Below are 16,354 nucleotides of genomic sequence, written 5' to 3' on the forward strand. Positions count from 1 at the left end.
CTTATTTAAAAGTGAGGTCGAAAGGCTAGCACGGGACAAAGGCAAGGCCACACCAATATTCTGGGACAAAGCAAAAGAATGTGAAGGAAGTCAAAGAAAAGCCCCCTTTGCTTCTTGCAAGTGTAGGAGCAATCCTCTCCCTAAGGAAAGAGGAGCATATTCACTGGAAACCAGCTAGTTTACAGTAAAATCCAAGTGACAACAAATGTGTCTGTAATCCTGGTGTGAATTAACAAAGGGATCTAAATGTTAGGATCTGTAGCCTGTTAAATTGACACAAAGTTTTGCTGTTTTCATCTGGATTTTTACTATGAATTAGCTAATTCAGACTAAACCCCCAACCTCCTGGAGACAAAATCAGTAAATTTCTATTAATTTATTTTGATATCACATGCTGTGGGACTCCTAAGGCAGCAGACAGAGAATAATACATTTTTGGCACATGAATATGGTTTCTTTTCCGCTTGAGACTTCCAAGCCATAGTCCAGCTCAGGTGCCTTAAATGAGAGTCTGCAGTTTATTCCACTATAATTTAACATAAGCTTTGATTTAAATGATGCTTTTAAAAGACAAGGATTGGATTTCATGTTGAATGCAGAATACAATTTCCACCCACGTTGCTGTTTTCACACTTTTCCATTGCTGTCTTGCCATCCACCCCGAATTCACTCAAAATATGAAAAGCACCTGCTGGAAAACAAAGTTCATGCCTTGCAGAACAGGTCTGGCCTTTTTGTTTTAATTATATTTAAGGATTTCTAACATATGGCATTGCATTTTTTTCCTTTGTATTTCAATATGAGCCAAGAGGAGGGACTAGGAGGAAAAAAAATCTGGAGTATTTTGATCTTTGTGGCTTGATGTGGACTTCATAAGCTTTGTTTGTTCTACTGCCAAGCTTCCTTTGTGTTTAAATAGATAACAGACCAAGACAACTAATCATTCACCCCACCATACCCAAAGCATTCCTTTTCTCTTCCAATTAATGCTTGTAAACCCATGTTCCTAGATGGGGCTTGTGACCTAAGTACTTCTGACTTATTTTTTTCCTTTTTACAAAAACAGTTGCCCACGGTACAGACGGGGCTCAGTGCTCTCTGAATTTATGATAGAAACTCAAAAAAAAGGCTCGGAGTGTCTTTGGGAGAAAGTAGTTGTAAATATGGTGTGTGAAAACAGCCTCATGTACTGTTAGAAGAACAGAGAAGCAGCAGCACAGTATTTAGTACCACCATTTAGTACTTCTTCCTCTTTGGATTCCACAGGCTATTTATGGAGAAAGAAGAAATGGCAAATTTCACATGGGCCTCTTGCTGTGTTATGTAAAACGCACGTTGATAGCTGGTTTACTAGAGAGCTAGTACTTGCTCTCACTCTTTTGAGAGGCTTTGCATTTGAAGAAGAAACAATTCACCCAACCAAAACCACTTACATTTTACTACTTGTCACAGTAAATAATGCTGAATGTCTTTGAAAAAGAAGATGAGTTGGATGGATGAATCATGAGTAATCATCAATGCAAGGGTGGCATTTTTTTACATTAAAAAATGTTTTTTTTGTAATGAAAATACAGAGTTAAAGATGCTGCAGTGACACAGTTCGTCTTTAGCTTCTTAAGATTTTTGTCGCACAAACAGCTCTTTAGGACAACATATCTGTGTGGTCAAAAAGTTGTGTGTTAGCCAACAGCAGAAATGGATGCTACTATGACTGGTAGTAGAAAATGAGAATTATGTGAATTACTCATTTGGGTTATATTTCTGGGAAGGTTGATCATGCAGTATACAGTTCCAGAGTCTCTAAGAGCGGCTTTGCATATTAGGTATATTAGATGAATGCTTCAAATGGGAAAGCAGAAGATAGACTTATACAAACATAACGAATTCCCCTTTCTTGAGGCTAACTTATACCTGTCCCCGAAGGGAAAGAAAAGAGGAGGACCATCAGCAGGTCTGCATCTGTGCATCCTCTCTGGCAAGATGTAAACTTATTTGTTTTACTTCCCAGGTGTATTATTCCTGTGGTGCAGTAGTGGAATCAATGGAAAGAGGCCTGATTTTATCACCAGGTTTTCCAAACAACTACTACCCTGGGACACACTGCGTTTGGCAGTTCTTCATTCCCATGAGAACCCATCTTATCTTGGAAATTTTTGACTTTGACATTTTTGAGAGCTCTAGTGAAACTCCAACCCCTTGGGATGGCTTTTCAGCCCCTGATAAAACAGGAAATAAGGACATGCCTGCTCTTGAGGAAAACCTGGACTTTGCTCTCCGTACAACAAAACCCTCTCTCCAGACCTGGATGCCGAAGGTAGCTCAGAATTTGAGCAGTACAGGAGATCAGTCAAAAGACCTTGCTAGTCACCTGCATGAACTTCCAGGAACTGTTTCAAAAAAAGATGAAGTCAAACAAGCATCTGAAGAAAATCAGTCGAGGCAGATGAAAGAGCCCAAAGTGATTACCAAGGCTCAGCCGGAAGAACTGCTCCCTGTGGCTGGTAGCACCACCGTGCAGAAACAAAATACCAGTGGCCTGGAAACACAAGAAGACTTGAAAGGGAAAATCTTGCTTGCCCACCTAGCTGCTAGTGAGAGAGATGAAGTTACAGTAGAGAGCTGGACTCTTCCCACAACAGTATTGCCTATGGAAATCTCCTCCAGCCCACAGTCAGCAGTGGATGTCTGTCCCCATGATGTACTGTATGTTTCTGATCTCATCACATTTTCCTCTCGATTCTGTGGACCAAATTCACCTTTAAACAAGACCATGGTCTTTGGTTCGTCTCTAGAAATGGTTGAGGTTATCATGGAACTTATCACCACCACAGACCGGGGCCGAGGCTTTGCAATGCTCTTCGAGTACAGGAACATCACTGAACCCAACACTGTAGATGCTATGAGGCAGGAGGGAAAGGGAAACATGATGATGCTGGCGATCATAACAGGAATTATATTCTTTGTGCTTGCTTTGCTCTTTGCCCTCTGCATAATTTGCAGGTAAGATCATGCATATCTGAGCCTGTAAAGTGTGTGATATTATCCATATGGGAAAGAGACCAGAAAGCAAAGTTATGTTTCTTTTCATCTGTTAATGCTTGCTACGCTTTAAACACAGGCAAGTGTGTGGATACAGAGATTGATGCCAAGCACTCCCGCCCTAGGCTCCTCAGTTTTCTTTCCTAGGTCTACAATTGATTGTGCCTCCAATTTATTTTATTTTTCCTATAGAAATACCTGAAGGTTGAGGACTTTCTTGGGCATTGTTTTGTTTCAATGGTAGTGGTGCCTTTGAACCTCAGTTTTGGGGCCCTAAACATGAACAGAAAGATCATCCTTCCCCGAGTCTCCCCAACGGGCGAGTGGCAGCCACTGTGGCTTTTCACAGCAGTTCCACAGTTTGACCTCAGCCACCTCTAATGCTCGGCAGAAAAGTGAATAACCACAAAAGTATTACCACTTAGAGTCAAGATGAAATATTTTTTTCCAGCCTGTAGCATGTTTGATCCAGGAGACTGTGCAGGCATTTTAATTGCAAAGCACTTCATGAGTTAAGCAGTCATCTGCACATCCCTCTGACAGCTAGGGAGGAGCTGACAGCTGTATGGCAGTGCCTGTGATTGTCCCTAAATGTCACCCAAAATGAAATGGTCAAGTGAGCTGATGGTCAGGCTGGCTTGCTGATTTCCAGGTCGTGATGCTAACTAGTTAAATGGCTAGAACTAGTCAGTGACAAAAGCATACCTCTCCAGCCCATTGCTTTTATTTTATATATTCCTTTCCTCTATATTACCAGGAGAAAGCTTCTCCACTCCCCAGCATATGTTCGCATTTTTCTTACCAACTCCCTAGTGGAAACATTTTTGTAGAAACAGTGATTCATTTTTTTTCCCCTTCCAACAAATTCAAAACAGAGCCCAAGCTCCCCAGGTTTTTGTCAAAACAAACAGTATTTTTCAAATGTTTTAACTTTAATGAAAACATCAGGTAAATTGAAGCAAATACTGCTTCTTGCTGGTGACTGGGTATTAGTAATAGCATTCATTTCCCAGGGGTACCATGCAACTGGGCTGTCTTCTCTCTTCCTGCATCCTCTGCCTCATCTGCTGTGCATCCTCCAACCCGAAAGGTCTCGGGATTGCCCAGCCGCTCCTGGTCATTGAGGTTGGTTTGACAGAGGAACTTTGTTTCCCTTGACCTTTTGGAGGCTGCATTTCTAGCTCTTGCGGAATAAATACGAAATATAGGCCATCATACTGGGTATAAGAGAACGTGGGCAAGGTGGTGAAGCTTAAATATAATCTCTATTGCTGTATATAGAAATTCTTGCTTTCAGAGTCTGAGCTTTTCATAGCTGTAAGAGTTAAACTTGCATGTTTTACATCTAACTAACCTTTTTCCTTTTTAAAGAGCTTGCAGAACACTAATTTAAACCACAAATTTTTGCTAGCTTTAAAGGAAAACGTCTGGTGGTAAATGTCTTCCAGATACCAAATATTTTATTTTTATACCCTTTCCAACCTTCAAAAGAGACAGAAACATGCTCCCTTCGCTATGGCAGCAGTCTGGGCTGATGCACATGTCGAGTAGGCTGTTCTTGCTCCATTACCACTATTTAATTTCACTGCAACTATCCATGAAGCCGAGTATTATTCAAACCAAAAAGTACACTGGCAATCTGAGATTTCCCTGGCTGAAGTTTACTCTGCATAGCCTGTTTAGAAAGTCAGGCCGTGCTGCTGACATGCACAATTTGGCTCTTTGCTTGTCAGATGTTTACAAAATAAAGTAGTATTCTGTTGTTGCTGACCAACAGAGAAAAACTGAACACATTTCGCCCCCCCAAAATGTCTGTATGTTGTGGTCACTGCAGACACATCCTCCCAGGAGCCCTGTGGCGCAACACTAGGATTAGACTCGCTTAACTCTGGTATTTATGCTTTTTCATTGCTCTGTGACTCGTTTTTTAAAGGAAGATATACCTCATTCAGCTATTGACTCTATAGCGAGACTATCCCTCCTCGTTTAGCCTCCTGAAAGGCCATTGACTATCCCAGTCTATATTCCCTGCATGCTATTCCAGGGAGGCCTTGATTGCAATACTTTATTTCTTGTTGGATTTGCAGCATTTCAGTGAGATCTGACACACGTGGAAATGATGCCATGCCCTGTGCTGAGTAACCTCACTTGTCTTCCCCTGGAAGAGTCTTTTCTCCCTCCCTGCTGTGCTGACTGCTTTGAGATATTGGTCTCTGGCTCCAGAACCGCTAGCGCTGGTTGGAGTTCATCTACCCTTCCCAGATGTGAAGTTTTTAATGCAGCTCAGAATAAATCTGCAGAGGCTATTAAGCACATCTAAAATTATTTTAGTTTCAGCCCACAAAACTCTTATTTTATGCTTTTTGCCCTAGATGGGCTTGAAATGAGGTGTCAAATGTGCATTAGCCACAGCCCATCCGTGCTGCAGAAGATGTCAGGACTGCAAGGGGCAGACTGAGGGGAGAAATGAAGATGCTTTAGCAACACAGTGCGCTCAGGAATGGGACCAACTCTCTGAGGCATGATAATACTTGCCCTGGATAGAGCCTGCCATTGCAAAGGATGTTAATAGTAACCTTCAAGCTCTTGGCCTCGTAAACTTGCCTTCCACTTTCTTTTCCCATCGTACTTTGCTTGTTCCTCTGGTACCAGTTTTAGCTGTATTTTTTTTCCATTCCTATCTGCTGCTCTTGCTCAGCTAAAAGTAGCAGGCTCTGCCTTGCCAGGGATAGAAATGGCCCGGGATGGGCTTGGCATCTGCTGCGACTCCAATGCACCAAGTCGGCAGCACTGTCTGCTCGGGCTCATTGCATTCAGCCGGGGCAAAGCTCTCTGGGGAAACTCCAAGTCTCTGCCACACTGCAGCTTTTGTTTGCTGTTTGGCGAGGGAAAGAAAGCTTCAGTTGTTAGTTGGCCAATAATTCTAATTACTTTTGGCCACGAGGCCTGGCTCAAATAATGGGGTATTTTTTATTTTCTTTCCCAAGCCCCAGGAAAAACAGACATGTCCACCTTATTTAATTTTATTCCTGTCCAAAGCAGGCAGACTTTTGCTCAATGATTGCAAGCCATGGATTGCAACTCCATTTCACATCTGCACAGCCTGCCAATGACCTGTTTCCAATCACACCCCCTGTGTTTACAGCTATTTCATCAAGTCATCATGTTCTAACATGTCTCTCCATGCAAGCTGCCCCGCCAGTCACTGCCTGCAGCTGGATCGTCACCTGGGGATAAAACTTTTCCTTCGTCATATAATGCCCTCTTAGAGAATCCTAGTCACTTCTGGACTAAACCCAGACCTTTCCTCTGCCATCCTTGTGCCAGGCACAACCAAGAAATCCCTCCTTGCTTGTGGTAACCATGCCTTCCATTTAGATCCATAGACTTGTGCAGTCTGGAAAAGACCTCAAAGATCATCAAGTCCAACCATCCACATAACACCAATATGCCTACTAAACCATGTCCCAAAGCACCACATCTACACATTTTTTGAAGACCTCCAGGGATGGTGACTCCACCACTTCCCTGGGCAACCTGTTCCAGTGCTTCACCACTCTTTCAGTAAAGAAATATTTCCTACTATTCAGTATAAACCTCCCATGGCACAACTTGAGGCCGTTTCTGTCCTCTACAAATCAGGCTGGGTTTAGTTAGAGACCTAAGACAGCTAGACTTAGCTGGAGCTGCCTGCCTGCTTGGGAACACGGGACAGTTTTTCACAAAGCTCTAAACAGACTTGATTTTTTTTTTGGTTTGCCTCAGAAATTTGAAGCAACTTTGTTAAAAAAAATAATTACAGCTTCTTTTAAATGATGGAAACTGGTGTATTTGCACATTGGCTGCTTTATATCCATGAGCTGCACACGGATCTAAATCACTGCTCCCCTTGGTGGCAAGGTAGTGCCACGCTCCATGGGAGATGTAGTCCACCTGGAGAGAGAGATAAAGAAGGACTAAGATCCCCAGTGCGGCAAACGAGCGTTTCTCCAGGCACTATGGCACAGACTCTGAACAGAAGACAAAAAAATCTCAAATTTCCACCAAAATTATTGGCCAAATTCTGCCCTTTGTATGTGTTGGTTTTTAACAGTAAATCAGATTTCAGTGGAAATCAGACACTTAATACCCAACGTGCAAAAAAGTTAAAATGAGAACGTTTTAGCTAGTTACCGTCTTTTAATCATAATTTAAAATTCGGGAAGAACGCCACCTTTCCTTCTCTCATTCTCCATATTCTACCAACTGTCATGGTTTAACCCCAATGGGCCAACTGAGTGCCACCCAACCACTTTCCCTCAGTGGGATGGGGGAGTGAATTGGTAGGGTAAAAGTAAGAGAACTTGTGCTTTGAGATAAAGACAGTTTAAGAGGCAAAGCAAAAGTTTTGCACACAAGCAAAGCAAACCAAGGAATTCTTTCACCACTTCCCATTGGCAGGCAGGTGCTTAGCCACCTCCAGGGAAGCAGGACTCCGTTGTGCATAGTGGTTACTTGGGGAGACAAATGCCATCACTCCAAAAGCCTCCCCCTCTTCCTCCTCCTCCCCCAGCTTTATGTGCAGAGCACATCATCATATGTTATAAGATATCCCTTGGTCAGTTGGTATCAGCGGTGTCCCCTCCAGCTTGTGCACCCCCAGCCTGCTGGAGAAGAGGAGCAGAAGAGGCCTTGATGCTGTGTAAGTACCACTCAGCAGTAACTAAAACATCCCTGTGTTATCAGCACCGCTGCCAGCACAAATCCAAAACATAGCCACATACCAGCTACAATGAAGAAAATTAACTCTACTCCAGTCCAAACCAGCACACATTCTTGCACAGAAGACTTGCTTTGCTGGGGATGCACCTTACTCTCCCTTTGGTTCAGTTTGCCAACCTGGAGCATGGATTTCAAGGTGGTTATGGAGCTGCTAAATACTGTAGAGCATAACATTTATAAAGAATGGCAAGGAAAGGAGCCATATGGATGTAGGGTATTTCAGTTTAATTAACTCGCTCTGTCTATCCTAGTTTATCATAGCTGTGAGTTGCCGAGACTTAAAATGGATATTTTGTGGTTTTAGCTTTGTCCCACAGAGAATACGAATATCTCACAAATGGGACAGCTGTACGCGAGAATCCAAGGAACACATTTTTATTTGTGTTTCTGAGAACTCAAACCTTTTGTTTGTTAAGCCATGCTAAAAGTTCCCATAACAAACCCAAAAGTGAGACCATCCAGATAACTAACAGGTCTGAGTTGCCAACACCTGATGTTCAGCGTGGAAGAAATATGTGCTAAATTGTGTTTTCTTAAAGGAGAACATTTCCTTTGTGCTCTCTAATCCCTAGGTGGGAATATTTTAACAAATTTGCTTGTAACATGCTAGTTACTTGAAACAAGAATATATCAGATTTCATTAATTTTTTGTCATGGGTTTTGGCAGGAATAGCCTAGGAAGAGATTAAAATAATTAATGCAATGTGGAGAAAGCAGGGAACTACACGTAGTTCTCCCACCATCTACCTGAATGCCTTGACCACTACACTTATTCTCTGTTTTGAGGATGTTTTGCCAGGTCACTCCTGCCAAAATGGTGCCCAATAGGAGTGTCTAGAGTGTGCATGTGTGGAATATTTGCATTCACATTTCCCACTCTGAAATATTTCCTGCTTGGTTTGATCTTGCTCGATAAGGCAAAACCACTCCTACTTGGAAGCCTGTCCCTGCTCCCTCCGTGTTAAATCAGTGCGTTAAGGAAGACTCTTCCCTGCTTTAGCTCCGAAGTTCCCCCAAGAAGCCCACCCAGTGGCTGATGCCATTGTGCCTCCTGGAGTAACAGCTATCCGTCTGGACCTCTTCTGGATTATATTCCAAACTTTCTCTCCTCTTTTTCTGTAGTCTTCTCTGTATTCACTAGGAATAGCACTGGCGGCACGTTAAGGGTTTTTTTTCCTCCCTCAACTCACTTGTCAGTCAGCAGGAATTTTTTAAAGAGATCTAGTGATACGGTGAAGGAATGAAACCCACCATGCCCGAGATGGAGCAGACGCCAGCCCCTGGCCAGCCTCATCGGGTGGCCTCCAAGTCCTCATTCTTAAAAACAAACAGTAATGAAATGGTGATTGAAAACTTGAAATCTTGGCTTCGGCCCATCACTACAAAAACACTTGCATGGAGGAGATTAAATGCCTTAAAACAAACCACCCCCTCCAACAAGAAGGGGAAAAATGTCAGCCGACAGCACAGTGGGGGGAACACAGTAACACAGGTCCCATTCTCTCTGGTCAGTGCCTTAGTGCTCCCGTCTGTCTCTGCACCATCCCATGGAAAACTACTGGACACAAAGGTAAAATACACTCGCTTTAGTCATTACCACATTCATTACTGCCAGCCTTTCTCTGGGACACCTTCGTGTCTCATTCATCCAAAAGTAAATAATACTAATCATTTCATAATCTCAGTTTTAGAAAAAAAATGGGTAAGAACCTGCTTTTATCTTCCTTCAGCCGTGGAACAGGTTTACCCAGGAATCCTCTGCCACAGCTCTGCCTTTTAATAAAATGTTCATACAAATGAACAAAGTCTGATGCTCTCTGCTTACTATATATAATCCAGCACATGATATTAGCTACGCAGATGAAATAGTCTGCCTGGCAGGATGATGTCACTGCCCAGACTAAAGGCAGGATTTCAATCCCGCTATTTAGTTACTGACTCAAAAGAGCAGTCGGCATGGGAGAGGGTGGGAGAGGCTGGTGGGACTTGGCAGAGGTCTGAACTCTCCTACTGCTTTTGCAGTGATCATAGGAAGAATATGACAGGTTCTTCTCTTCTTCAGCTGACTTTCCACCACACGAACATGTCATTTTCTCCCTGGCCTGCAGGCTCTGTTGCTTTGAGTCTTGGCAAGTGTTTTGGATGCTCCTGTAAGCAGGAAAGCTCATAACCCGCTGGGTTCCCCTCATAGGATGAATACAGCTGGGACCTTCCCTTCTGTGGATCTTTAACTCACTCTTGGGCTTGTTGTTGTTGCTGTCTCTCCTTTTCAGGCAGAGAACGTGCCCCAAAAGGAGCTCATCCAACGCATGCAGTGACCAGGAGGTTAGTGCTAATGGCTTCAGAAATTTCTGATTCTCTCTTTCATGTTGGCTGTTGCACTGTTTATCTGACTATGTTTACTGGGGCATGTTCTGAGTTGTAGAATGGGATCCAGAACTCCGCAGTCGATATCAATGAGCTCCAGCTTGTGGTGCCAAGTCGGGAGAATGAAAACAACAACCACTCTGTCAGCCGGGAGCCAGCGGGTAAGCACAGGGCAGCAGTGGGAGCAGGTCAGGGCACCCCATAGCCCCCAACCAGGTAATCAGATCATTTCTTCCTTGCAGTCCTCCTACTGTCTCACCCATGCACAGCTGGAGAGTGATTTCACAGCAGAAAGCCTTTGTTGTGGAACTATTCCTTGCTGCTCTCCCTGGTAGGGTAATTCCTCTGGCAAGGAGTGCACACAAGCACAGCTCCAGGACGCTGCCAACTAAAGCTGTCATAGCACATGGCATTGCAGAGACACTGGGTTAGCAGAGCAAGTGTGTCAGGCTCAGGCTGCTACAAACAACTTATAAAGATTCATAAATTGTGGAAGAGCTTCACCTGTCCGGTGCCTAACCTTGTCTGGAAAGGATAGATTTTTCACAGTGCTTTGGGCAATTTTAACTCCTGGAGCTAACTTTTTCTAAGGAGCTTTATGGATGAGACTGCTGTAGATGACGTTTACTTCACAGTGTGTTTCAAGAACAAGAGACCCCGAGATGAGTTGCAGATCATGTCACTTTCTACAAATCTGAGTCACAGCAAAGAAATTGTATCAGTGCCCCTCTTTGGTTGGTGGAGGCCATCAGGGTGCTACTTCATGTTCAGTTGAACACCATCAGTTCCTACCAAACCATCAGCCATTACACACACGGCTTTCACAAGGGTATCTTCATTAAAAGCTAATTCTGTGCTCCCAACAATGACAGTTTCCTCATCTTCTTCCTTGGAGAAAGGGTCAATCACGGAGGTTGTAGCCAGAGCTCTCCTGGCCTGGACCAGGTAGGCAGGCCTTGGGCACACATGCCCACACCCTCCCTGGGGCAGTTCCTGGAGGAGCACTGTTAGGGTTTAAGCAAAAAGCACAGCTCTCAATATTAACAGAGATGAGTAAATACAAATAAAGAACAAGTTGAGCAAATCTGCAAGTGTCTGATCTGCAACACAACCTTGTTGTTTTTATCATGAGGGATTTCAGTTTGGGTCTGTCTTTATTAGAAAGCAGACCCGAGGATGTTCCTCCCTTCTCCTGTTGTTTTTAAAAGGCTGCAGTTCCAGAACACCAAACCGTTGGCTTGAGTCTTGTTCTGGCTGGTGTGACAGACAACCAAAGCCTGCTCTAGACTGTCTGGGAGAGAGGGAGGAGGGTTTGTCACAGAGGAGGTGGAAACAGATGTTTTTGAGTCCAGCAGGCAGTCTTTATTGATTTTCTTCTTTTCTCAGTCACCTCCTGCGGAGGCAGCACAGAACGTTCTCCTCAGGACACTGACCCAGATGTGCCCTCCTCCACATCCGCAGTGACCACCGAGACTGGCAGCGATGAAGTGTTTATTATTTCTGCTGGACCTGGGGCCAGTGGGTTGAGCTTTACCACCTACAGAATACAGGTAGGAATGCCCTTCAGCATCTCCAGCAAGCCATGGGATGTCCCTCCTGGGCAGCACTTGTCCCATCTGTGCTTACTGCCCACTTTGCAAGAAAGTTAAAAAAACTGCCTGGGTCAGTCACTAACCCTCAAGCTGAACTGCCATCAAACGATGTGGGCTGTGATCCCTGAGCCAGTATCTTCCTAGCTTTGATAGCAAGTGCAGAAGGCTACTTTGGATCTGTCAGGTGATAGTGCCAGCAGAAGGTAGGACCAGCCCTCAGAAATGTTAATTGACAAAGACTATGTTCCATTAAAAATATCCCTTGTAGCAATGGAAGGGCCTGGCAGTCAGACTTCCAAGTGGTCAGAGGACTTACTCAGCTCCCCAGTTTGTCAGAAAGCTATTTAACCAGGCTGATGTGAAAACAAACAGCGTATGCTCCAAAAAATCAAGCACTTCAAGCAAAGGCACTGGGGTCTTGTCAAATACACACAGAAACCTGAATCAGTTTGGGGAATTCTTTCATTTTATTTGTTTAGAAGCAGATGATCACTCAGAAGTCTCTGGCCTGGCTGCCACCTCTTTAGCCTGGAGTGTAGAGCCTGACAGAGCACATCCATTACAAGTCTCTATTGAAGCCTTTCCCGGTACTCTCCTATCCAGTGCCCTCTTTTTTCCTCCACAAGAGGGGAAACAACCGGCAGAAGGAACACACATGCCCCAGGACAGTCACAGCTTACAAACCAAAAGCATTCTGTATCATCACACTTGATTAGGAAATTAGCCAAGAGACCAGCACGGTTAGGATTTTCCTACACTAGTCTAAGACACGTGCTAAGCTTTTCCTTCCATTGGCCACATTAACAGGAAGAGAGAAAGAAGGGAAAACAGCTCTGGTGCCTTCCCTTGCCCAAACACATTGCCTTCTGCAGAGCAGGGTGCTGGGAGCTGAATCAGTGCCCCAAGCAGGCACCCTTGGACACCTGCACTTCTTGGTCCTTCTTTCCAGCGGGGAGAGCTTCACCTGGTGGCAGTCACATACAAATACAGCCCAGAGACAGGAAGGAAATACATTTTCCTTCTTCTTTTCCCCACTCTAGTAAAACTGAACAAATACACTTTAAGAAAAACACTTATATTATGCCATCCCTTCTGCAAGTAATCTAGAAGAGATGTAGATAGAAATAAAATACTTGGGGTCAAAACAGTTCTAAGTGAAGGTACCCCAAAAAATTAAAGCAATTTACTACATTATCAGCTCAGGAGGCATCTCCTTCTCAGTGATGTCTCTGCTGCACACCAGTGAGTCAGTACTCCCAAGCAGATCCCTTCAGGGACTGAAAGCCTGCCCAGGAAGGGTAGAAGGGCCTTTTTAGCAACACTGGGTCTTTCCCAACAGCTGAAGACTATTCTCTCCCAGGGGGTGGAAGTTGAGCACAGCTGCTAATTACAAACCAACACTCAAATGGGGTCTCTTCAGGCCAGTGGAGTTACTCAGGGTTAGTTGACGTTAGAAATAAAGACCTTTACAGTTAATTTCTAAATGTGTAAAATGCAGCTGGCTAAGCAGCTCCTGGCTTTAGCCCCTGGGCCCTGCAGAGGTGCATAGCTTTGGGGGACAGCACTAAGCGAGCAGGATGAGTTTTCCACTGGAACAGAGCCACTTTCTTGGCAGGAGCTAAGAAGTTATCCTCATGGGAAAAGGCATGTGAAGTCCTGAGCCTTTACAGTACAGTAAATAATGCCATCAGACTCACCTCACCCAAAATGCTCGACTAGACAAAGTGAGCTACGGGGAGCTTTCATCTAAAGAATTATCCAAATAATTTTAATGAGACGCGGTGGCTGGCGCCTTGGTCTGGTGCCCCCAGGAGGTGTGAGCCTCAGCTCTGCTGGGCAGCAGCCAGTGATAATCAACTGGCTTTTGCTTTTTAACTTTTAAAATCCACTTGAAGAAATCAATCCCCTGTCAGGAAACGAGAGTTGGGAGAGCAAAAGCACTTCTCTGTACACGGCCTAGTGGGAGGAGATAGAGGGTAGGAGGGCTTTCAGATGGCTCCTAAGGTGTCGTCCAGGACAGTTGTGGCTTTCTAATTCTCATTTGGCTTAAGTCACCAGTCAGCCTCTGACTTCTGTTCCAGACTTTACAAGTCTCAGTGTTTCAGTTGCAAAGGTCTGAATAAAGAGTATTATCATAGATCTTTAAGAACCATTTTTTCTAAGACATTTTCAAAAATCTAAGAAAATACATTATTCATCTGCGTAGTTACAGCTGGTATCTCTATCTCAAAACCAGTGCCAGCTTTTACAGCAGTTTGGAGGTAATTATAATAATATTAGAATAATAAATCCTGAAACAGCCAAAGAGGCTTCTGAGGAAAAGACAGCTGGCTTATAAATTTATAAAGATTGTTACTTTAATCAAATTTGAGACTAAGAACTTAATATTGAAACAAACTTATCCAGAGCTTGACACCTCTCCCAGCTTCCTACTGAGATTTTTTTTCTGCTGTAGTAGCTAATTTCTTGTCTCTCTGCCCATCCATTTCCAATATGACATTTTTTAACTAAATGGTTTCTTTGATTTGCAGAAACTTGAGTGGTTCAGTTTCTCAGAAATAACAAATGACTAGTTTATCAGGGCTTTTAATTCCAGGACAGTGTGGGATTTATTTCAGATCCTCTTTAAAGACTATGTAAACTTTAGGAATGTGGATTTTGCATTCTTCTGATGGCAACCGTATTCACACAGCTGAGAGTTAAAAATACATGTAGAGCTGGGGAGCAGAGGCTTACATAAATATCAGGTGAAGTATTAGGGAAAATGAAAGGAGATTTGTAGCACTGACAGGGGCCCTTTAACTTTTCTGCCTCTAAACCCACCTCAATATTTAGGAGAAAAAAATGTGATTTTAAATGCAACGTCAGAATATATAAAGTAAATACAGAAGAGATCTTTAGAAGTTGTTAACAGTTTATTCCCATGTCAGATCACCTCTGCTTATGTACTGAGCTGGTGACAACAGTTTAATGCAGTCTCACCTTCCAGTGATGCCAATTTTACAGTCTGGGTGTCTTGTTCTACTGCTAAATCATGTCTGAAAAATACTTCTTCTATGGAACGAGAGTCTCCTTGGCTCCAATGTGGGCCTTGTGCCTCTTGTTTTATTCACCACAGACACCAAGAACCGATTATTCCCTTTCTCTTTGTGTTCAGTCCTTTTTCTTTTCTTCATTCTTCCCTAACATAGGACAAAGAGCACCACTTACTTAAGTCTTCTCTCCTGAATCATGCATTTTTTGAGACTTCTGATTCTCTTGTTGCTTGCTTCTGGATTTCCTTCAGTGGGCCCCATCCCCCTTGAAGTTTTGTTTCCCCAGACGCACCTGGAGCCTCCCAAGAGCCAAGCAGAGCGCAAGAATTACGTTTTACACAGTAAAGTTTACAACTCTGATCTGTCAGATGTCTCCAGTGTGATAAAGCTGTAGATATTTGATGTATTTGCTTAGTGAGTGGTAGGACTTTATTTCTTATGTAGCTGAAATTTCCCAGTTCAGTGTTAAAGCTGTAACTGAGGAAGCAAGGTAAAACTTTCATCCAGGGAAGCTAGTGAACTGCTGGCAGCACACCAAAAGAGTGAGGCGAAGTTGCATTCCTGTGTCCTGTCCTGAGAAGAGAACCACTGAAGAAATCAGTCTCTCACAATAACAGCGTATTCTTAAAGTGTTTTAAGAACCTTTTGATGAAAGAAACTGGAAACAATCTTTATTTATTCTTTTCAGGACAAAAACCTAAAAAGAAGTGTCACAAGCCCAGCCTCAGTGTCCGACTGGCTGACCTCTAATCACACGGCTGCAGGAGCAGATGCTGTTGAGAAGGGGAATGTCCAGCTGGAAAATCACTATCCCAGGCAACGCACGTGGAGTGCCCGCACTTTCCATGACTTTCTGGCTCCAATACCACAGCTACAGAAAAAATGGTGTAGCTGGACCACCAACAGTCCCTTCACAAAGCTGGTTGACAACAGTGTAAGTCTTGCAAGGTGGGGAGGAGACAGAGGTCAGGGTCAGTGCCCCAGGGCCCCCAGCTGCTTGTTGATGGGGCACCTTTCCCCCTGGTCAACTGCTTTGCCTTTCCAACCTGCAAATGTGATACACGCTTCAGTCCCATCTTGCTCGGTGCATAGGAAACTCTTTTACCCAAGCATAATGTAATTCATTCAAGCTTTTGTGAAGTACGCTGTGTTTCCTGGCATTCAACACCTGGTTAAGAAATGATCCCCAGGCCAGAAAAAACATCTGAAAATGCCTTCACTAGATTTTCTCATTGCATTTTCTGACATGTACCTTTTCTTGCTGTTTATGCTTTAAGTTTATTTTAATTGATGTATTTATTACTCTTGCATTGTGAGGAGCCCATAGGGGTGGGAGAGGCGTCAAGGTCTCGTTGACTGTAATCATCAAACCAAGAGCTTGTTACAAAGATAATAGGGGATGATTCTTCTTTTTTAAGGTAATAACATAGGTTTTTGCTAATGAATGCATCTCACCTCTGACGTAACAAGGAATTTTAGCTTTTAGTTCCCTTGGGATAAAGTTTCTCAAGACAGCTGCTTTTCACAGCATGACTACTAAGTTATTATTATTTTGTGCAG

At 43.6% G+C, this 16,354-nt stretch overlaps 1 protein-coding gene across 2 annotated transcripts in view; it reads left to right on the top strand.

Moving 5' to 3' along the window:
• The window catches only part of LOC104054698 (uncharacterized), a 39,369-nt gene that overhangs the window by 15,442 nt on the left and 7,573 nt on the right, over nucleotides 1-16,354 (top strand). For both annotated transcript variants that reach the window (XR_008452710.1, XM_054082235.1), the window contains exons 2-6: nucleotides 2,009-3,000; nucleotides 10,074-10,125; nucleotides 10,226-10,328; nucleotides 11,554-11,717; nucleotides 15,483-15,728. Coding sequence is in view for 1 of the 2 variants with exons in the window: in XM_054082235.1 (XP_053938210.1) it covers nucleotides 2,009-3,000; nucleotides 10,074-10,125; nucleotides 10,226-10,328; nucleotides 11,554-11,717; nucleotides 15,483-15,728 (1,557 nt within the window). In the remaining variant the exon portion in view is untranslated. The remainder of the gene's footprint in view (nucleotides 1-2,008; nucleotides 3,001-10,073; nucleotides 10,126-10,225; nucleotides 10,329-11,553; nucleotides 11,718-15,482; nucleotides 15,729-16,354) is intronic.

This window comes from Cuculus canorus, chromosome 17, assembly GCF_017976375.1.
Source record: "Cuculus canorus isolate bCucCan1 chromosome 17, bCucCan1.pri, whole genome shotgun sequence".
In the NCBI taxonomy this organism is placed as follows: Eukaryota; Metazoa; Chordata; class Aves; order Cuculiformes; family Cuculidae; genus Cuculus; species Cuculus canorus.